The sequence below is a fragment of the Musa acuminata genome, chromosome BXJ3-10 (genome assembly GCF_036884655.1).
Source record: "Musa acuminata AAA Group cultivar baxijiao chromosome BXJ3-10, Cavendish_Baxijiao_AAA, whole genome shotgun sequence".
Lineage (NCBI taxonomy): Eukaryota > Viridiplantae > Streptophyta > Magnoliopsida > Zingiberales > Musaceae > Musa > Musa acuminata.
The window spans coordinates 21,138,104-21,160,201 of record NC_088358.1 but is presented as its reverse complement, the minus strand read 5'-3'; the positions used below and the strand labels follow the sequence as shown (position 1 = coordinate 21,160,201).

The window sequence follows — 22,098 nt, the reverse complement described above, 5'->3', positions numbered from 1 at the left end:
AAAAGCCCTTTTTAGTAAAATTTTCATAATTATATTTTTATCTCTCTTTCCATCAATAATATTCAGGAATTAATTATATATTTATATGTCTGGTCGAAATCTCCCAATATTATATTACATTAATTTCTCTCATTTTACATTCTGTCGAAGATACACTTGAATGTGTCGCTGACGAACCACCACCTGAAGCCACTGTGGTACGGTACTCCCGAGCCAACCCTGTCTCCCATGCCTGACACGTGCAACCTGATATGTAAGGCGTCTGTGGTTCGGGTCTCAAAGCCGTAGATTCATGACCCCCCGAATTCGGAGCTTTGCCGCTCGGGGAGGATTCGGAGCTCCGATAACGAACGGGGTTGGAAGTGAGGTAACGAGACCGACCCGATCCATCTACATCGAAGCCTGGAAGCCCCCACTTTCTCCGTCGTCTACGACCCCTGCTCCCATCTCGAGGGTTTGAAGTCCGATCGGAGACATGGCCTGGTTCTTGGCGGCCATTGCTGTGTCGATCTCGTTCTGGGTGATATCTTTGTCGAGAATCCTGTCTTCTTCTTCTTGCGTTCCTTCGAATCCTCCGTTCTTCCGTACTGGTGAGTTCCGCCCCGATCGATCTGCCTGTTATTTCTTCATCCATCGGCGAAACCTTATGGTTGGTCTCTTTGTTTGTTTCGAATCACTCGTCTGTGATAGGATCCGGCAAGAAGAGGAATGTCCTGTTGGTTATCGCCCATCCCGATGACGAATCGATGTAAGCCGTAGTTCATGGAATATTCCGAAGAGGAACCAATGTATTTCCCTTCTCCTTGATTAGATAATGAAACATTTATCTTGTTCTGTAGGTTTCTTGGTTTGAATGCAAGTCCGAATTCTTTTTTCTCGTTATGTTATCTAAGACGATTATGGTGTTGGGTTGGGTTGTGATTTGGATGTGGCCTTAAAGGAAAAGAAAATGAAAAGAAAACATCTAGTTGCTTAATCTTTAGGACAATCTCATGATTTAGAATCTCAAGATGGTTGATGTTTGGTGTGACTTTTTCATTCGAATCTGAAGACTGCTATCTATTGATAGCATGTTCATTTTGAGTTAAACCACGAAATAAACAAGGCTTAACATTGTTGATAGTATTTAGTTTAGGGCACACAAGGCTATCGTTGGTTATCGCCCATCCCGATGATCAATCATTGTAGATTTTTTCCAGAATTAGTTGTTCTAGATGCTAGGGCACATCTCGATGATCATTTATTTTCCAGGTAGTAAGATGAGATGTAAATGTTGTCTGAGTATTATTACTTCTCTATGCATTTGAAGATTCTTTTGGAAGATTTTTTTTTTTTCAATCTGTTTTACTATAATTTTTATGTCTACTTCTCTAAATTCCATATTCTCTGTTTTACTATAATTTTTATGTCTACTTCTCTAAATTCCATATTCTTAACTTGTTCGGAGAACCTTCCACAATACATTTTCTGTGACAGACTAAGTTGCATTAAAGTTAGATAATTAATGACCATTTCTGCACCTTATGAACTTTAATGACCAAAATATTTGATATAACTACCATCTCTGAATTGTTTCCTACTTCCTCTTCTGTCTTTCAATGCAAAATTACAATATCATGCTTCACTTTTGTGCTGACTTGATAGGAAACACAATGCCATATGAAAATTCTGGTTTAAACCTCTTGTTTTTTGTAATATATTCATGTAATATTTAGATTAACACCCTTTGAGTAATTTGTGCAGGTTTTTTGCCCCAACAATTCTTTTCTTGAATTCAGAAGGACATAATATTCATATTTTGTGCATCTCAACTGGTATGAAATACTTGAATTCACTTTGCAGGGTAGTGTGAATATTTTTTCATGTTTGATGGTCAACAATTGCTAATGCATACTTTTACAAAGGAAATAACTGTCAGTTTCTATGTAGAAGTGGATGGTTTATTATAGTTTCTTCTTAGTAGGAGAACGAGAATATGTGAAAATTCATGCAAAGTTTATAAAATTATACTTTAAACCTAGAGTTTAAAAATTAAAATTAGTGATAGTGGAAATTGTACATTGCAATGGGAAAGAGGGAAAGTTCATCTGAGTGTCGACAAAATGTGGAATTTAAAAGGTGAAAAAGGATGATTTTGTTTAATAAAGAGGAAATGTGGGATTTAAAAGAAAAATTGCAGTGGTAATATACCATGTAAACAATGATAATTAATCATGTTAAGAGAGCCACTAGTTTGTACTTTCTTCTAAAGTGGGAGAACTGGCTGTGATTATTAAGTACCTAGGATAGGGATTGTGATTAGAAAGTAGGGAGGGGTGATAGGTTTATCACTCTTGTTGTGATTATTAAGTACCTAGGATCAAATTGTTTGAAATTGTGGCTCAATAAGGGACTCAAGCCAGATCCTACAGACCCAATCAAATCTTGGCGCCATTTTCTGATACATTTTAGTTACCTACAAGAAGTTCAAACTGCTTGATCCTATGAGAGCAAGTTCCTTGTCTTTGTTTCAGACTTTAAACATTGTCAAATAGAGAGCTGAATCCAATTCCAAGATTTACTGGTTTACATTATTTTTGACTTAGCTAGTCTGGCATTCTGTTTTGATGGCATTTTCTTTTGTATATTTAGCAATCAGAATTAGAGATTAATCGTTCCACAGGTTGATGGTAATCAGAAGGTTGTCTTTGACTGTGTAAATGATTTTTTTCCTTATAAGAGCTTATAGTTTTGTTGGGAATTGTACCAGATAGTTGTCAAATAAAATTAGCTTTATAATTGTAACCAATTTATTTCATGATAGGATAGGATTATATTTAACTAAGGTGGATATATGCAAGCTGAAAATGAACCTGATAAAACTTGTTACATGGGTGCTAACCTAATTCACGCTGTGCTGATAAAACCATTTTCGTTTTAGCTACATGGGCAAAAAAGAAATATATTGACTTTCACAGTCTTGTTTATCAATATTATTTGAATTTTTTAAGTCAATATCCCTGCATATTTTTGTCCCATGTCAGTGAATTAGATAGGCAACATAAACCTGATGTCATGAGATCAACCTATCCTGTCATATACTGAGAAGGAAGATAGCTGATGACGTTATTTGTATATAAGAAAAATTATTCTATCAGAAGGATTTTTAAAACAAACTCCATCTTTTATAGGTAATGCCGAAGGTGTTGGAAATAATCGTAAAGTAGAAATTTACAGGGCATGTGCTATATTAAAGGTGATTTTGCCAATTTTCCTGTAAATTTGATTTGAAAAATATTTGATAGTTTATTTATTCCCTGGTGTTATTGCTTTTTGGACCATTCACCTGCAGATTCCACTACAACAAGTAAAGGTCCTGGACCATCCCTGTTTGCAGGTACATATAGCACCCCAAAGCTTGTCAAATATCACGTAATAGTATTTTGTCCTTGAATTGTTTGATCCTATCAGGATGGATTTGAGAACACTTGGGACCATGAACTATTGGCAAGACTTATTGAAGATGAAATTAAAGTGTGGGATATTGACTCAGTAAGGTCTATTTTTCGTGAACTAGCACAACGTAGATTTTTTTGTTCCTTTTCTGTATTTATATTCCTTTTTAAGATAATGTGTTCACACTTAAAAAATGGTGCATTAACTTTCTCTTGTTGTAATATACTCTTTCAAAATCTTAGATAATTTTGATATGAATCGGACTAGACATTCCTTTTATTGCTGAGTTTTTGGTGATTCGACCAAAAATTAACTTGACCCAATCAGCTTCAGGAGACCAGCTGATTCTATTTCTATATATTTGTACTTTAACAATTTTGAACATCCTCCATAAGCCCCTCTGAAAAATTTTACTCGAAGATGAAGCTTGACACACGCTGAATCATAAATTGGCTCATGTCCAAGGGTCACATTAGAAGTCAAATGAAACAAATGTACCATAAAACCAAACTACTTTCTTCAAGCTTTAATTAGCAGATGAAAACACTATTGGAGACTCTGGCGGGACCCATAAATACTGGCTCCAAGGGAAGTGATACCATCATCATAAGTAAGAATTTTCTCTATTTGTTTGCTAGTGTTATGGTCTCAGGAGGGCTAGAGTTGCAGTACTATTATTATCATTCATTAACAAAATATAATCATGTACTGGGTTGTCTAAAGAGCACGATTCGAAGCTGAAAAGGCATGGTAGTAGCTCAGCCTCAGCGAAATTTACAGCCATCTAACATTATATTCTGATTCCAAATTCCTACCGAAGACAAACTTAGATAGGAGAAAGATTCACCTTTGTTTTTCTTGTCTTGAGTTGAAAATTTCTCTTTTCCAAAGTTCTGTTGTAGCTTTAAGAACCATTTTAAAGGTATGAAAGATAGGAGCTGCTGGATTGCAACTTAGATTGGTTTAAATATTATGGCGGGGCAAAAGTTGAGTACGTATCCTGATGATAAATTAACAAATGATGCTATCACATTAAGTTGTCATAAGACACTCCAGAGACTATATTTACTTGTAATAAAAGAATCTTACTTCTTATATGAGAGTCTCTTGCTTGAATCATTTAAACAGTGAAAAGACTTCTTAATGTTGGTATTATCCACACCAACATGTGAATTCTCTCTATGATGTGAGCCTAAGCAAGATATTGCTCTTTATACCAATCTGTTGAACCTGTGGCAAAAGAGTTTCAATTACATTGGTTAAGCTGCATGCAATTAGGATGGCATGCTTGTTTTTTTTTCATTTCATTTTGAATGACATTGATGTGTATCGTATGCCTAATTTCTTCTTTTTTTTTCTCTCTTTTAGCTGATTACGTTTGATGATTTTGGAGTGTCAGGTCATCCAAATCACCGTGATGTTCATCATGGAATTCGGTTAGTTGTTTTACTTAGTTAAAAGTAGCTTATTAGCAAAGTTTTTTACTTTATTATTGGAACATGTGGTGTTATTATAGTTAGAGAAACTATTTTCTATCTGAGGAAAACATATATTCTTCATTGCCTATCTTGCTACATGCATGGTATTAGTCCCCTTAATATGATTGTTAAACATTTTCTGTGCCAAGAAATAATACACTCTTATATTGTGTCGTCACTGGACTGTATCTTATATTTGATATAATTAATGTTTCTCCTTATGTGATAATCTGACTTATGTATTATTACTACACAAAAGGTCAATGAGTTAAATGATTTGGCATCGTCTGCACCCAGACATGTTAAAACTTCAACGGGATGGTGCTTTCAAAATGTTTTGTGTAAATGATTAGTATCATCTCTTCTGTACATAGTAGCAAACGACAATGTAATTCTTTGAATTTTATTTATTTGCCTTCTCTTATTAATGACAGAGTAGTCATTGATTTGTAGCCACTCTGTATTATTCTCCAGTGTGAGAGTTTTCGTGATTAGAAAACTAAGTAGAACTTCATTTTTTCTTCAGTTAAGCTTCAAATGAAGTTATGTTAAATTAGAAATCTTTATATAGTATATTGTAGAAGATTATGGAACTAAAAAATATGATGAATATTTCTATGCTACCAATTGAGGTTTCGAATGCACTATTTCTCTGCATGATTACTGCAGTGGTTTCTCTGCTCATGCCACTGAGCCCTATAATGACTTGCTTACATAGCTACATTATATATTTCCTCAGCTACCTACATACACAACATGGAATTGTGTGATAGTTTTAATGATTACCTTTTCTTCTGTGAACAGCATGCTCCTATCTGCCAATAAGCAAAGGAAATTTGAGGCCTGGGAACTTGTAAGATTCTTTCATAAATTCCAATGAACTATATCAATAATATGTATTTTTTCCAATTTGCACATACTAGACTCCATTAAAATAATTTTGTTACCAGATTGTGTATTTCAGCTTTTAGATCAATAAAACCTCTTTTTTTCCCTCTTATATGTGCATCTGTCGTTATGGAGAAATCCATTCGATGCAGTTGTCTTTTTAGCAAGTGATGTATGGAGTTTCGTCATTTTAAATGTCTTGCTACCTGCTTATTAGTTTGTCATGATTGAACCACGTCATGTGGATGCTTCTTTGTTCTAATAATAACCTTTTCTTGCTATTTCTTTGTGTAGAAACTTGAAAGTAATATTTAAATGAGACTTACCTGGCTATTATCAGTTAGTGAATAAGTTGAAATTAAACAATTGGTATACTATTTACAACATGCTTGAGGTGATTTTCCTTAATGCTTTAAGTATATTGGTGCAAGGGTTTTCTAGAAATCACATTACTGATTATATTGATTGACATACAAGTCGAGAAACCCATAAGTACAACAGGAATTATATGTATAATATTTCATGCTGTGGAGTTAAATATTTTTATTACATTGTTTAATATAGATAAGCAATGTGTATTATTTACTTTGTGGTAGCAAGTTATCTAATTGAAGTAATTCAATCTTTTTTACTTTGCTTATTTACCTTTTTGAAATGATTCGACAAAACAGTTTCCCTATCAGCGTGTGAAAGAAAACGTTTGTTTTATCCAATCGTTGTGTAATATAGGCCCCAATTTATAAACGTGTGGTGTATTTCATTTTGTATGCCATTTGGTGGGGCTCCAATATGTACTATTCTATTATTGTCAATAGTCGCATGCAACTATATGTTTTATGACATGTTTGACAATCTAGCAAGGTTTCAAATAGCAAAAACCCAACCATACTGAGAAATGTTTACCAATCCAATCCAACATCACTACATGGTATACTGAATATACTAAAGTAATGCTGAATTGCCATAGTGGTTCGGTAATTTATCTGTGTTTTGGTGTGGACCAATATCTAAATCCTTCTTGTCTTGTCAAATTTTTTGAAAATTTAGGTTTTATACGAACAAAAAATGCATTTGAATGCTTTAAAAATTTTCCAGACAGCTTCTAACTTTCTAAATAACCAGTGTGTTCCATGTAGATTGTAGCATTGCTCTGAGCTAATTTGTCTTGTTAGAATTTCTTTTACATCTTGTTATTTTTGAGTTTCAAGCTGATGGACGAAATATTGAAGTCTTATTGTTGTCACGAACTCTCTATACTTGGCTTTCTAAGGCTAAAATTGCTTTCGGTTAATCATTTTAATTATTATTTTATTATTTCAGGTCAGCCGAAGCATTTTTCGCAAATATACTGGCCCTTTGGATGTGTGGTTATCGATTGTTTCATCTTCATATTATCGGCAGACACAAATCTATTGTTTACTCAACAATCGTCCATCCAAAAGTTATCTTGCAATGGCTGAGCACCAAAGCCAATGGGTTTGGTATGTATCCATGATAGAGCTTGCACCTCTTTGTCAAATCCGCATTTTGCTGCTGAACATTGTGTCTATGACCAACGGGATTCATGTATACTTAATGTATGAAAATCTACGTGCACAATTATCTCAATATTTCACCATGCTAGATATTGTTCTAGGTTGACAAGTATATATATGTTTCATTATATTTGACGTTGTCATCAAATTGTGTAAGAAAGCAACTAGAATAGATAACCAGCATCAATGGTTGAATACAACTATCATCATCTGCACTAAAGGCACCTTCGTTTAGTATCCTGCATAGTGGTTAAGTATAAGCATCAGCAAATGATTGGGTGTTTCTTTTGTTTTCTTTTATCTAAGAAATTCATTAAACTAATATGATTGTATTCAAAAACTTGTTATTGGACATATCTATATTCTCTCGTAACGGGGGTGATCCCTTGTGAGTGCTAGTTTTGGGTTTTCAATGTTGGTGTAACGATTGAATTTCTTCGAGCCATGTAGTATGCATGCATGATATGTTTATGCTCCAGCATCAATGATGTACTTTCCTTTCTTTGGGTATATGATTGGGATGTTCTTGCAGGTTTAGGAAGTTATTTGTGCTCTTCTCCAGTTACACCTACCTGAATACGCTGCAGAAGATTATTGACTTGGAGTAAAGGACACCCACGAGGTGATTTGCTTCCTTTCAGATCCTCTATATATGGTGAGCACCTCCTCTCATGCCGAGAGACTCATGCCTTGTAATATTTTTGGAGCTTTAAATGGATTTTGACCTCTGTATCATATCCAATGTTCAGTTGCATTACTGTCTATTTGTTCTTCTTCCGGTCAAACTTGTCACTTCTTTGTAAGAATCTGGCATAGGCATTTTTTCCCGAAAAAAGAAAGTTAATTACCATCATTGCTCCTCGGGCATAAAATATTAATCAGGTCCTTTGCCCGGTCATTCCTCCTCTAAACATAGGAGGATTGACTAAACGTATCATTCCAGTTTGGTACTATGATTGCCCGAGAAAGACGTGAGAGAATATTTACAGCTCAGAAACAATGAGCTAAGCTCAAAATTCTCTTTACGCACATATAATTAAATTCCAAGATGATTCTTTCTTTAAATTCAGGTTTTTGATATCGATCTCTGCATTGCATCAGATTCGACCACAAGAGATTCCCTCTTGTAATTTATTATCATGATATTATTTCTACCCCCTCGTTTTAAAGGCAGGATTTATTTAAAATAAAAATAGGATGTTTTGTGATGATAAACAGAACGTTCTATTTTTGCTGATAAATCTTCTCTTTTAATTTAGCTGACTTGCTTTAAATTCATTAAGCAAATTACAAGCTTACTCACCAAACATTCATGGGAGTCTCATCATTGATGAAACTTATTTATTGATTGAACTTTTAGTTGCATGCTTTGAAACTGGAACAAGGATAACAGGTCTCCATAGAGGAACAGCTGAGATCTGCAATTGGGTTCAGTAGGAGTCATCCCACGAGGTCCAGTTGGCGGCGCTGCCCACCCGGGGCATGGTGGCGATCTTCGAGAAGGCGTCCACCTTGAAGCTGGCGCCGCACATCATTCCCTCGCTGTCCACCCTCGGCATCGCCTGCATCTTCTTCGTCGGGTGCTCGAAGCTCCTCAACCCTCCCTCACTGTGGAACATGCACCCTGGACCATGACACCCATTCATGATGTCACCTATTCCATCACTTCAAACCAAGAGGGTAAAGTGGCAGATATCGACCGTACCTGCTGGGAACGGAGCATAAGACTTGCCGCAGCTTCCCTTCATGATCTCCCTGTCGTCACAGATCACCACGGAGCCATCCGCCGCGATGCCCCAGTGCAGTGGCACGCCGCCGTCCGAGCTCTGTGTCAACGACGATGGCAGGCGGAACAAGAATGAGAACTCAAATCCCTGATCGAGATGGATCGATGGCTACATGTGGCGGGGGGTGTACGTACCAGGGCCGCGAAGACGGCGCCGTTCTTGTTGTCGTAGACGACGAAGGCGAAGCTGCCGCCGAGGTCCTTCACGACCTGGTCGGCCGGGTACGGCCCGCGGTCGCGCAGCGTCCGGTAGGCCTCGATCACCAACAGCGCCTCGTTGGTGGACTTGCCGCAGAGCCCGTACTGCCTGACGAGGGAGCTCAGATTGTCGAGGCTCCCTACGAACATGCAGTATACTTCATCAAAGCTACAGAACCACCTGCAGCCGCACCGACGATGTTAGGCTTAACGTATACACACGTACGTACTCTTCTTCTACGATGCGAATTGAGAGAAGTGCGCACCTCCGGTGGAGGAGGGAGGGAGGCGGGGCGCGGGGGCCGAGGCAGGCGAGGGCGGCGCCGCCGCTGAAGGTGGCACAGAAGGCGTGGGCGGGGTGGGCGGAGTGGAAGTCCCTGAGGATCTCGTCGGGGTTCTTGGGTTGCCGCCGGCTGTAGCCGGGCATGGGAGGGACAGTGGAGGTGGACTCGGAGCAGCCGAGCTCCTGAGGAGGGTGGGCGACCATTTTGTGGAATATAGCCAACATCTTCTCCTTTGTCGAGTTTGCGTAATGCTTCTGAAGCGAGGAAAGTACAACAGATGAAGAAAGGATGGGAATGGAGTCTCGTAGAGGGACGAAGCGGGGCCTTAAATAAGTCCGACGTCAGTTGGGTGGAGAGCGCGCATGTTACGGGAGCTTATCCGATGACGCGGCGCCACGCCAAGGCCTTCGGATAAGCTGCCACGGCGTCGGACGCATCTGCTGTCGACGGAGAAAGTCCACGAGAAACCCCACGTTGATTCAACCGACTCACCCCGACCTCGTGTGTTCGTGGGCCCCATCTATCACAGTGTGTGCGATGTATTGCAGCGGACAATCACACGCGTCGAAAATGAAATAATAAGCACCCGCTCCAATGTGACGTAGATGTGTGTGCACGTCACGTGCCAAAGGCAAAACTCCACGTGGGATGGCAGGTCAAACTGTGGATAAGATCGCTGACTGTCCAAGTTGAAGCTTGAGAATGCCAAAAGAACAGAGAAGAAATCCCCTGAATTCTATTACAAGTATCTCTGCGACTGTCAACTTTTACAGCCTGTTATGTCTCCATCATCTCCACGATCAGGTCAACCCAAAGAAATCGCAACAGTGAAGCAATAAGGAAGAAAGTGACCTTTTTGTATTTTCTGTACCAATAATGTATCAGATGGTCATGACAACTATCACAGTGTCAGCAACGGGTGTCAAGAAGAGTCATGCGTTGGTATCGCAATTCTAACAACAGTTACAGTAGTTTGGATCACTCCCACATAAATGGTACAGGCAGCAGTATAATAGCACTGAGATACAACCCTAATCCAAAATATAATATTCTTTTGGATGGGATGCACATGGTAATCGGCAAAAGGTTTCATCGATTGACCTGCGAAAATAAGCACAAAAGAAAAAAAAAAAAAAAGATGTCAGGGAAACGGATCGGAAAAGCACGGAGATAGATTCTTATGTTCCGAGAATTCGTCGGAAACAAGCTGCGGTTAACCTTCCTATGAGTTTGCTAAACCTGGTTTCTCATAAGGGGCAGCCTAGCAGGTATGGCGTCGTCATCGCTGTCGCAATCGGTTCCACTGTCGGGTCCAAGTGCCCTAAGCACCATTGCCGCGAAGATAGATAATGCCTACAAATTGACGGCAAAGTGTCATTTTGATATAACATGACTCAAAGCACTTCCATTTTAGAATATATGTTGAAGAGCGATGGCAAAGACAACAATCATGAAGCACTCCAAGATTGCACAATATGAAGGCCTAACCCCAAACTATCACTGAAACCCTACTATCCAGAAGAAGCTCACAAAAGATGGATAATGTATCAAGATCCAGCAAAAGGTGTGTTTCTAGCAAAAAACGAAAACAGAATCTACAATAAGGACGAAAGAACAAGTCTCGTCGTGCCAACCGTGAAGAAAGCTTCACCCATGTCACTTGTGGATAACCAGACAAATAGACCCTAATAACATAAAGACCCACCCTGAATGTGAACCTAGCATGAGCTTATAGATTCCAAAATGGGATTCATTAGCCGGACTCTACTGGATATAAGATATGTGTCTCTGATCCAAATTTGACATTGTCCGCTCGCACATAAAAAAAGAGACAAATATTGGCATAACTCATACCGGAAAATATAAGATAATCTTCTGATATGCAATTTTCAGAGCTCAGGATTTGCATTTTAACAAGAAGGGCAAATAGAAACAAAACACTAACCTGTGTAGCCACAACCAACAAACCTATCCATTCACACATTTCAAAATTTGATTTCACGAAATTCTTTAATTCATTGAACTCTCCCGTTGGATCCTCAGGAAAATCCTGATGCAGAGCATGGAATCAGACAATATATGTAAAACACACCTAAAAGAATAAATTTATTGGTAATAGACAGACGTTCAAGCAGATTCCTACCTCCTCCCAGTCTCTGTTCAGAAATATAAATGCAGTAATTGCAGCCTCCAATGTAATAAATAGAAAGACAAATACCATGTACTGTGCTGCTGATTAAGGTTAACAAGAAAGAGGTGATAAGCTAATTAAAATATCAAATTACTGGATGATTCTGGCATTTGTCAAGATTCTGAGGACAGATATCATGAAAAAATCAACTTAGTGCTAGATCAAGAAATATTGTCTAAATTTGGCTACAGAACTCATACACTTTAATTATGCAATATTTGCACTTTGTGCTTTTAATACCTAGGAGGCTGTAAAACTCTTAACAGGTCATGCTAACAGTATGCCAGAGGGGTAAATGAGGATATTGAAGGAATCGGCATCCACAGCTACCTGAAATTGAGGAATCATGATCTCCAATTTTTAAAAATTGTCAAAATATTGGACATTTGCATTATTCAATATGCTTAAATGTTACAAAACATATAGAGCAGAAAGGAATGAGTCATTACAGGATAATAAAGCTCTCCGAACACTAAGTAGATGAACATATAGAAAAAATTAAATGATATTAATGTAAGTACAGTTTTGCAGAAATACTGATGCAGGTACAGAGTACAAGAACAATGAAATTCGGTTGCACTTGTGAAATGGAATTGCCATTTCACTATGGGGATGCACAGAAATGGACGTGAGATACTGAGAGAGAAGAAAGACAATCCACACAACCATAGAGAAATATCTTGGTAATAGATTCTAAATGGGATCAAAAGTGTGAAAAATTAAGCCACTAAAGAGCACAATGAAGGACCTTTCTAGAACCTCCAACATGTGATATAATGAAAATATTAAAGGAATGGACCAAGAAAATATACACTTGCAATAGTGGTCACAAAAATAATATTTCCACTTTCTCTCCCTTATTATCTCTAGTGAATGTCTCATTCTCGTCCTTCTCTCTTGTTACTTCTGCTTGAGTTCCCAATAAGACGAGAAGTATTAAAATGTGTGTGATATGTCAGTGTCATTATCATAGAAAAGGTAAGCCATAGTGTCTAATTTTTCATCCTCTCATATAGAAAATGATGCAACAAATACAAAAAACAAGGTTTTTACAAGGTTTAGCGAAGCTAGATGTAGATCAAAAGACAACTCAAAAAATCCAAATTAATTTTTTATGCAGTCAAATTTACTCGAGGAACTAATATATACAATATGCCTAAATTCATGACAACAAAGAACTCTTTTGGAAGCTTAAGATTCTCTAAAACTTGATAGAAATGATAATCATGACAGCAATATTTCATTCATCAAGAAACACAAACAATTCAAGAATAATCTAAGAAAAGAGAAGTCTGATCTCACTTTGCAAAAGGATACACAAGAAAGACAATAACTGTTAGCTGTTTCAGCAGCGATGTGACCCACGCATGTTATCAAACAAAGGGAGATGCCTAGTCCAAGAAAAGTGTAAATGAACCTGCACACCCAAGGACATCTGATTCAATGTTGTCGCAATTATATCAGACGGATATAAATGAAATGGATAGTTTATATTGAAGTAAAAGAGCTTCAATATCAGAATTATCTAAGCGCCAAGTGTTCCACATAAAATGTCCGTTGTGAAAAATAAAATAGTTTTGCCACCTCCGCAGAATATAGTTTGATGCATCACAAGATGAATAAAATTATCCACACGAAAAATATTGTTGAAAAATTTTTCAGTGTTGTATCATCTGGAAACAAGATGCACCATGATGGAAACTCCTATACTTGTTTGGCATGATAACCTTTTATCAATGTGTGAAATGTAGTCACCATTATCAGAATATCTGCTAATCTAGGCCACATTTCCTGAGAGCAACCAACAAAAGATGCATAGAGTAACAAACATAAGAGTAAGAAAAATTATATATAGATCAATCTCTAATGGAATCCTATCTGAACTCCTCATCCCGTCTAGTGGATGAGGTAGCAGTTCAATGTGATACAAACGAATGAGGTGATAGTTACCTGAGGCAGATGAACGGGTAGGAGTCATCAATACAAATTAGGAATAGAAGGAATAAACAAAAATGCAATATTAACATTAGGTACTTACAAACAACATCATCTTTCCATTCAAATCCTATAATCTGCTTAAAACAAAGGCAATGCCCATAACCCCAACTAGCCAAAAGACAGGATAGAAGTCCGGTGTTGTTCCAGTCTGATTCCAGAATATGCTTAAATCAGTGGTCTCCTACTTCAAGCAAAATTGATAGCCTAGTAGTCTTGTCAAATGAAGAAATTAAACAAATTCATTTTCGATTAAAAAATGAAATAAAATATTCTTTGCTCCCTGGTCCCCCATCACCATCTGAAGCACCAAGACTCCACCCCTTGAATTCTTTCTAAAATATCCTTCCCTATTTTAATGTTTTAGCTAAAGCAGTAATTACAGTCACATCCAATAGAGCATATCTCACTCACCGTGAATCCGTGAATGAACCTAAAAGAGTAAGTACATAAAGTACTTGATTCCAAGTAAATTAGAAGCTCAACGATGTGAATCTTTCACCTTTACCATCAAAAGTCACTCACCAAATCGACAAACATCCAAACGGCAATCCAAAATCGCATCTTGGCGAAACACTTGAAAGGATACATATAAGACGAACAAGAAAGGGCCAGAGGAAATCAGGAGAAGCGAGTCAAACCATGGAGGCGTGGAACCGGAGACTCCGAAGGAGGTACCATCCAGGTGCTTGTACCACGAGCGAAGCATCCACAGAGCGTAGAGGATCATTCCCATCCCCGTCAACCCGATCATAGAGTTCACCATCTTCAGCACCGACTGCAGGCAACTCCTCACCCACCAACCCATGCTCCCTCCCTTCCTCCTCCTCCTCCAACGACCCGAATGTGAAGAAGAACGGAAACCTAGCACCCCGAATCGAACCTTTTACGCGAGAAAAGAGGACGAACCCACCGAAAGAACCGATTGAAACAAGAAGAGGAGGAGATTTCTCGGTGATGCGCAGAAGGGGATGCGTTATCTCGTCCCACTCTATTCATTCCAATCTCGTCTTCGACTGGTCTTCTACCGTGCAGTGGTCGCGAGGGCTCGCATCTCCTCCAAACACACTTTGCTACGTTTCATATCTTACTTTCTGACCTACCTATCTTATTATTGGCCTTACGATGGGTCCCACACTCATAAATTTCGTGCGCGATGCAAAGCATGTTAGACGTAACGGGTAAGAAAAAGAAAGCTGACATCCTTAAGCCCGGAAAAGGGTTCGGAGAGAGTGACGAGGACGGGGACTGCTCAAGCCTGCACAGATCGGAGCCGCTCATCAAAGATCTGATGGCGATCGACGGTCAAGTGGGAACGGGATATCTGCAGAAGTCCCGAGTCGTTCCTAAGATCGTCGACGGGGGACAAGGGACGGTCTTTCCAAAGGCGTTAGGTAGGGAATCAAGTCGCGACTCGAGGTCGTCCTATACCCTGTTGTCATACCCGCCACATTCTAGAGAGTTCGTGGAAGGCTTGGAATGGTATCCAATGACTTGGGCCCAAACACAGATCCAATTCTCCAGTCTATGATTGTACTCATAAACATACGTTGATTGATAATTTGAATATTAAATGCATTGCATTTATAGTCCATTTCAGATGGTTGGGACATCACATCCGGTTATTATTTCTGTGATGGTAGTACAACACAATTGTGATTGATGATATCTGACAACCTTACCTTCAAGCATGGATAAACATAAGCTTTGGAGGTTTTTGAATTCTTTTGACTAAGGATTAGGTGGGGTTTACAGCGTTGCAAATATTTGATGTAATGGTTGCAAAAATCATGTAAATGATTATTTTAATTTCACCACATCTGTGCATGACAACAGAACCCAAGCATCATGAGTTACAGACAATGAACTGGAGTAACTAAATGAATCTAGTGATGTGTTCCTTGCCATGATGACATTTTTATTGTTGGTCATACAAGACAAGAATCACACATTTGAGAATGACGTGCAGGTTTGGGATTGTGCAATAGTTCCATTTGTCTTTAAGGATCATTGCAGTCAATAGTTACTTCTGATTGCCCCAAGACTTGTTATTGAGACAATAGGAGTGCACTTGAAATTTAAGTTACAAACTACAAATTCTAAATTTTTTCTGCATAGTATCTTTAAAATCCATGTGTGTTTTTCTCTGTAGCAGTTGATAATTTCTGTATCATAAACAAAAATGAGCACATGATGACAGTAAATAAACCAGGTGACAACCACATTAACAGAATAGTGGTTCCAAATCATCCATTTTTATCAAGTATCAATCACTGCATATTATACATATCAACTTATCCACTGCCTTTATTACCATATTAAGCATTTATCTGTTTTGTGGTCATTTTCATTGTTTACAGTTTCATATGAATCAACTTATGTGCATGTATGAAAGAAGAAAGCTCAGACCAGTCAAAACAAGAGAAGACACAACAAAGCACAGCAGCAAAGGAAGAGCCATATCTCATGCAGTGAGTTCTCCACCTGCATCTGCTGTCTCCTAAGCCTTGCACTGTTCCCACTCAATGCAAACTGATATGGCTCTGCATAGTACAAGTTTAGTCCATGATTCCTATCCACCCAAGGGAGAATGGAGGCAGCTAAACCACCAAGCACATCCCTAGTCATTGAATGAGACAAAGGTGCAATCGGTGGTGAAGATCGATCTTGGTGGTAGTAATTGTGATGAAACTGCGGCTGCTGCATTGGTTGATAAAGACTATTGTCCTCCTCATCCATATTCGAAGCTCCATGGTCGAGCACATGATGACGATTGAGGTGAAAGGTTGGCCGACATGGGACATCGGAGTCCCTCTTGATCCTGTGACTGCCGTGACCATGGAGTGGGATGAGGGTGTCCTCTGAGAGATGGGCCTTGCAGACGGGACACTGATGATGGGAGATGCTCTCCACTTGCATCCACTTGTAGATGCAAGGCCAACAATAGAGATGACCACAAAGTGTGATGACTGGATCAACTGAAGAGTCCAAACAAATACTGCAGTCAAAGAAACCATCCATGGTTGGTGCTGGATCAGAGTCATCTGATGTGCTGCACTTCATTGGTGGTTCTTTCTCTCGAGGTTTCTCCACCTCATGGTCACAGGAGAAATCACTAGTGATGTGGACCTGGGGAATGTCTTCAACCGCCATCTAGGCTGGGAATTCTTCTGTAAGTTGGTTATGCAAGCTGGATGCAGAACATAACATGACAAAGGAACTATATTAAGGTTCAAAGATGATTAAATTTTGATTTTAAATAAACAATCCAACAATGGCAAACATTACAAGGTTCCTTGACACAAACAACATACAGGGACAAAGTTTGGCCAGTTAATTTTCTAGATGGTAACCAATTTATACAAAAATCTGCACATCATATTGAAGTTAACATTGACATCAAGGTTCGTCGTACCGCTCGGTATTATTCAGTACGGGCGGTATATACTGGTTCGATAGGAGATCAGTACGGGTGATATATTGGTACGCCCCCATGTACCATGTGTCGGTACGCTCGGTATAATTCGATACAACTCGATACGTACCATACTAACAACTAATCGGTACACTGGTACGGACCGGTAAAGCGATCCATGATTGATGTCCCATTGGCTGATGAGCAAAGGAATGAATGGCGAGGAACATATAGACCAAACAAGTTGTAAAGCATGGAGCCAAACTTGTGTGTTTTTTGTGCCATAGCCAAACATGGGGAAAGAGTGGAGCACTGATGAGTCACAGGAAGGCAATGCCATGCATGTACACATTCCCAGTAACAGCAAAAATAATGCAAGGTTGATCAGGTTTGGTACAAGAAAATGACAAACGCATGACAATGACATGACAAAGGTTGGTTCAAAAGAAAATTATACTTATGGTAGAATCTGAGCTTATCATGCAAAGAGGTGTCCATATCAACTGCATCAGAAAAGGAAGATGAGTAATGCATAAGAAGCATCTTTTTTGCCTTCCAGAGATCCCGACATATAATATCAGTTAGAGAATCAGCATCCTAAAAGTACTCTAAACACAGATAAAGCAATCTATGAAGACAGAAGAAGATATAGAGCTGCTTTCAATATTAGTGGGTGACCTCATATGCCTTCCTTGCCAACCAAGTCAACGGGCTCTAGGAAATAATTAGCAACACTGTGCACTTTGAAAAAGGTGACAAACAAGATGCAAGGATAGTTATGGGGGATCAACAGATAACAACAAACCAGGATTTAAGCGAATATTATTGGATTAATTTGTCAATCATGAGGAACACACTTTTGAATGGAAAGGAGCTCAAGATTCATTGGTAGGGACACTTTAGATGACCAGAGCGAAGCAGAATTCTAGATGTATTGTGCAAGTTGAAAGGATCAAAGTGAACTTGGCAAAAGTTCTTATTCCTCCTACAAGAAATAATGGACATAGGATGAAATTATTGATAGCATCTGATATGACTTCTTGGGCTCTAAATTATTATTGGCTAGAGTATTCACTGTTCCAAGGTGAGTAGAGTAGGTAATACAGTTCCACTTCAAACAAAATGGTCCAATGCACAAAAGAGAGAGTACACATCCATCAAACAGTCCAATTTATCACTTTAAGAAACAACTTGTGATTGGAAAGCAATATTCCTTCCACATGCACCAAAAGGAAGGAGGAGGAAGACTTATGCCCCAAAAAGGTGAAAGGTAAACATTAGATCTTCATGATTTTAGAATGGAGTCTATGGTCTTGACAAGCATTGCAGGAGAAGATTTTCACACACACACACGAGAAAAGAAAGCGAAGATTTGCTAACAGATCTTTAAAAAAACGAATTAAGAAATTCATCAAGGATAAAAGAGCAAAAAAAATCAGTAAATCTCGTTGAGATAACATCTCACGCGGATATAACAACATCAAAATAAGTTCTTGAATTAAAAGTAGAAGAAAATGGTAGAGAAATTAGGCATATATTCAGATATGTTACCAACCGAGGAATAGAACAGCAGACAGAAGAAATTTGCCCACTCTTTATTTTTTATCCCAACTTGATCATGAGTTTCGAACCAGTTAAAATCCCTAACCTAATGCAATCAGAAGTTTTGGGCAGAGTAACATGAACAACGAACAAGCCTAGACGCATGAACAGCCAAGGTTAATAAAACTCATCCCAAAACTCTCAGGAGCAGAGTAAACACATGTCTCACAAAATTTAAAGAGGAGAAAAAGAATAACATCGCATTTGACAAGCAAGTTCCCCCTTTTTCACGTTTTCCACTCTGTTGCTCAGAAATATAATATACAAGTACAAGAAAAAAGGGCGAAATATACCGAATCCATCGAATTCTTTGCATAAAAACCTCGAATCTCTGCTCGATCGAGGAGCACAGGACAACAGAAGACAAACGATTAAAGCCGCTAAAGAAGCTCCATCCACGTACCTACACCGGAAAAGGGAACAGGAAGAAGTGATCGATCTCCTTATCCTGGAGCCTCGATCGCAGAAATCGGCGCGGTCGCCGCTAACAGAAGCGGCGAGGAGGAGAGCGGAGGAGACGGAAACGATGAGGCCGCGCTTGCTACTTATAGTCAACAGCGAAGCAGGGAAGGCACCCACTTCGCACGTGCCGCGTGAGGCAGATGCGATGTACTGAGCTCACATAGCACAGGATTTTGTCCAATCAGAAACCAAATAATTTTATTTAATTTTTTATATTATTAATTGGGACAGAAAATATCACAAAAGAATTGGGTTGAAATAAGATTTCAATATTTCTTGTTACTAAACTAAAAACATTGTAATTCTATTAAAAACACCCTAATTCATTCTTAATTAATTCAAATTCTCATAAACATTAATTATATATATGATAAAAATATTTTATCTGATAGCATTTTAAGAATATTTGACATATTTCAAAATAAAGAATGATAAGTATTTTTTTTAACATAACCTTAAATTAGACCTATAATTTTTTAAAAATCAAATAATTATTTTATTTATTAAAAATATTTAAAAATAATCTTAGCTGTAATATTTTTGAATGGACTTATAGTATTTTTGTCACTGAATACTTCATAGTTTCAATTAATTAAAATTTTCATTAACTTTCAACTATAAGTTTAGAGGTATTATAAAATAATTAATTATAAATTTTTTTATTATGATCATGAAGGTCTTTACATATTTCAAAATAAAGCATCATAAAAATTTATTTATTTTCATTGTATCTTAAATTCAGTTTTAAATATTTAAAAAATATATATTATTTATAATCATTTATTGTGAATAAATGATAATTAAAAAAATATGATAGTATTCAATAAGAGTATTTTTTTTAATGGAGTTATAATGTTTTTTGGTGTAGCAATACATAACTCCATTAAAAAAAATATACTATAATGTTGGACTGATTTAACCCAAACTATATTCTGATGAAAATTTATTTTTTTTATGAGTATTCTGTCAACTATTGTGATCAACGAATTATTCATCTAAACTCATTCTCAATTTAGATCTATGAGGAGTAAGAAAAAAAGGTGACACCATTACACATTCTCTATCAATAAACAACCTCGTAGTGCATTCATGAGATGCTTCTTTGAAGCTTCTATCGAGTTTCGTGGAAGCTCCAAAAGGTTCCTTTGAAGGCTAAAAAGACAAATGCTTCGTCTTGACTTCATAATAAGAAGATGTTCATCACCAACCCATACTTTATTCATTCAGATTCCTCTGTATGGGAGCAATACTTGTAAGATGAGAGCTTGGCATATGGTGTTCCTGGGAATCAATTTCTCAGAGTCGTGAGGGAAGAAGATTCCCATGGCGGCAATATTATTACTACATGTTACACAAACTACAGCATGATGGGTGATTCTGCCGGGGGGAAGACGTCGACAGGGATGTCGCTCGGAGGATAAGCAGGAGACTCTCCAAACCACTCATATGCCATCACTGCTGCCGCACCGCTGCTTCGTATCTCCGCCATCTCACGGTGAGCATTCATTCGCTGTGCGTCACATAAGGTGGGAAGGAACACTCCTGTTGAATCCACACGTCAAGATCGCAACAAGTGGCTATGATATTGCTGTGCTTGCAGTGTACCTTCGCCAGCTGCGAGATTGAAGTAGAGGTTGACTACGTTGGGGCAGCCACGGAAGCACTCCGAGGAGCACAGCTTCCACCGGAAGTTAGCGTCCAGCAACGAGTCCGACGATATCCCGACGGTTCTCCGATCGAGGCCGCACGCCGCGATGCACCCTTCCGTCTCGACCCAGTCGACGAACCCCTCGGCGCCGATCTCCGACGTGGCGCACGCGTAGGCGCCCCCGGCGTTCCTCTCCAGCACGCAGCGCATTCCCGACGACGACACCGCGTAGGCGCAGGCGCTCGCGTCCAAGCGCTCGCACTCCACGCCGGCCCCTGCGAAGCAAGTCCAAACGTCATCGAGTAGATTGCGTGCAGGTTTCGTGACGACGAGATCGAGCTTGCACCTTGCGCTTTCGACATGGAGAAGATGAGCACCAAAGCGAGCGTTATGGAAGACCAGGAATCCATTGCTTTGCCGAGGACGAGAACCAAAGGGTGTCAGCGCAATGGCGTTGTAGTTTTAGGGCTATCTATATAGATAGATCGGTATATGAGTAAGCCATGGAGAAAGGTGTCGAGTTTACTTTAAGGGAAAGGAATTCTGTTGCGGATTGGTCAAAGCATGCAAGTGGCGCTCCCAAGCGTTGACTAAGGGGGGTGGGGTTTCTTTGCTGCCCAAAGGAACAATGAGCTTGGATTACTCGATAACCAAGTAAAAGAAGTGAGAATTGAAATCGGATTACTTAATCCAAGTCGCTAAAGAAGTGTAGTTGACTTCTGTAGTATATGCTATTTATATGAAACCTCTGCATTTCATTCATTATTTGGGAAAAATCGAGTGGGCGACGCAAACTCTTTTATCGATAGAATATGCTACGAGTCAAATGGCGTGAAATAGCTTCCCGATTCGATTGGCTATAAATATGGTTGCTTTTAAGATTGAGATCAAGCTGAGATTGCCGTTGCTACAAGAAATATATTGACGAACCCCTTTGCTTTGAAGAGTATATATGTGGAGCTACAAGAAATGCATATATTTGACTTTGAAGGGTATATATATTGCTACAAGAAATGTAGGTGGAGCTACAAGAAATGCATAATTTGACTTTGAAGAGTATATATATATATATATATATATATATATATATATATATATATATATATATATATATATATATATATATATATATATATATATATATATATATATATATAATTTTTTCCTAAAATATGTTTCTA

At 38.5% G+C, this 22,098-nt stretch overlaps 5 protein-coding genes across 10 annotated transcripts; 1 reads left to right on the top strand and 4 right to left on the bottom strand.

Moving 5' to 3' along the window:
* The first annotated feature begins 379 nt into the window (after positions 1-379).
* LOC135585876 (uncharacterized) lies at positions 380-8,113 on the top strand. Of its 4 annotated transcripts, none has more exons than XM_065171716.1 (10): positions 380-590; positions 691-748; positions 1,744-1,814; positions 3,171-3,235; positions 3,332-3,376; positions 3,451-3,531; positions 4,835-4,871; positions 5,718-5,766; positions 7,122-7,282; positions 7,869-8,113. In XM_065171716.1, exons 1-10 carry the CDS (start codon positions 476-478, stop codon positions 7,910-7,912), a joined length of 726 nt encoding a protein of 241 aa, XP_065027788.1. In that variant the 5' UTR covers positions 380-475; the 3' UTR covers positions 7,913-8,113. The 4 variants fall into 4 exon arrangements, with proteins under 4 accessions (XP_065027788.1, XP_065027789.1, XP_065027787.1 ...); XM_065171715.1 differs by having other exon boundaries at positions 383-590; positions 4,804-4,871; XM_065171718.1 differs by having other exon boundaries at positions 499-590; positions 691-788; positions 4,804-4,871.
* A 532-nt stretch (positions 8,114-8,645) lies between these two features.
* LOC135651558 (stem-specific protein TSJT1-like) lies at positions 8,646-9,900 on the bottom strand. The gene is made up of 4 exons (XM_065171714.1): positions 9,587-9,900; positions 9,258-9,501; positions 9,042-9,162; positions 8,646-8,960 (listed from the first exon to the last, which is right to left on the bottom strand). The coding sequence occupies exons 1-4, from the start codon at positions 9,826-9,828 to the stop codon at positions 8,767-8,769; spliced, it is 801 nt and encodes a 266-aa protein (XP_065027786.1). The 5' UTR covers positions 9,829-9,900; the 3' UTR covers positions 8,646-8,766.
* A 532-nt stretch (positions 9,901-10,432) lies between these two features.
* On the bottom strand, positions 10,433-14,868 carry LOC104000508 (tetraspanin-19). 2 transcript variants are annotated; one of them, XM_009422595.3, is made up of 6 exons: positions 14,432-14,868; positions 13,113-13,212; positions 11,748-11,828; positions 11,550-11,654; positions 10,823-10,957; positions 10,433-10,705 (listed from the first exon to the last, which is right to left on the bottom strand). In XM_009422595.3, exons 1-5 carry the CDS (start codon positions 14,596-14,598, stop codon positions 10,838-10,840), a joined length of 573 nt encoding a protein of 190 aa, XP_009420870.2. In that variant the 5' UTR covers positions 14,599-14,868; the 3' UTR covers positions 10,433-10,705; positions 10,823-10,837. The 2 variants fall into 2 exon arrangements, with proteins under 2 accessions (XP_009420870.2, XP_009420868.2); XM_009422593.3 differs by having other exon boundaries at positions 10,844-10,957; positions 14,432-14,867.
* A 1,158-nt stretch (positions 14,869-16,026) lies between these two features.
* On the bottom strand, positions 16,027-19,323 carry LOC104000509 (E3 ubiquitin-protein ligase RMA1). Of its 2 annotated transcripts, none has more exons than XM_009422597.3 (2): positions 19,101-19,323; positions 16,027-16,980 (listed from the first exon to the last, which is right to left on the bottom strand). In XM_009422597.3, exon 2 carries the CDS (start codon positions 16,941-16,943, stop codon positions 16,203-16,205), a length of 741 nt encoding a protein of 246 aa, XP_009420872.2. In that variant the 5' UTR covers positions 16,944-16,980; positions 19,101-19,323; the 3' UTR covers positions 16,027-16,202. The 2 variants fall into 2 exon arrangements, with proteins under 2 accessions (XP_009420872.2, XP_009420871.2); XM_009422596.3 differs by having other exon boundaries at positions 19,211-19,323.
* Positions 19,324-20,458: 1,135 nt separating this feature from the next.
* On the bottom strand, positions 20,459-21,364 carry LOC135650813 (uncharacterized). The gene is made up of 3 exons (XM_065170417.1): positions 21,264-21,364; positions 20,875-21,192; positions 20,459-20,811 (listed from the first exon to the last, which is right to left on the bottom strand). Exons 1-3 carry the CDS (start codon positions 21,325-21,327, stop codon positions 20,627-20,629), a joined length of 567 nt encoding a protein of 188 aa, XP_065026489.1. The 5' UTR covers positions 21,328-21,364; the 3' UTR covers positions 20,459-20,626.
* Between the last annotated feature and the right edge of the window lie 734 nt (positions 21,365-22,098).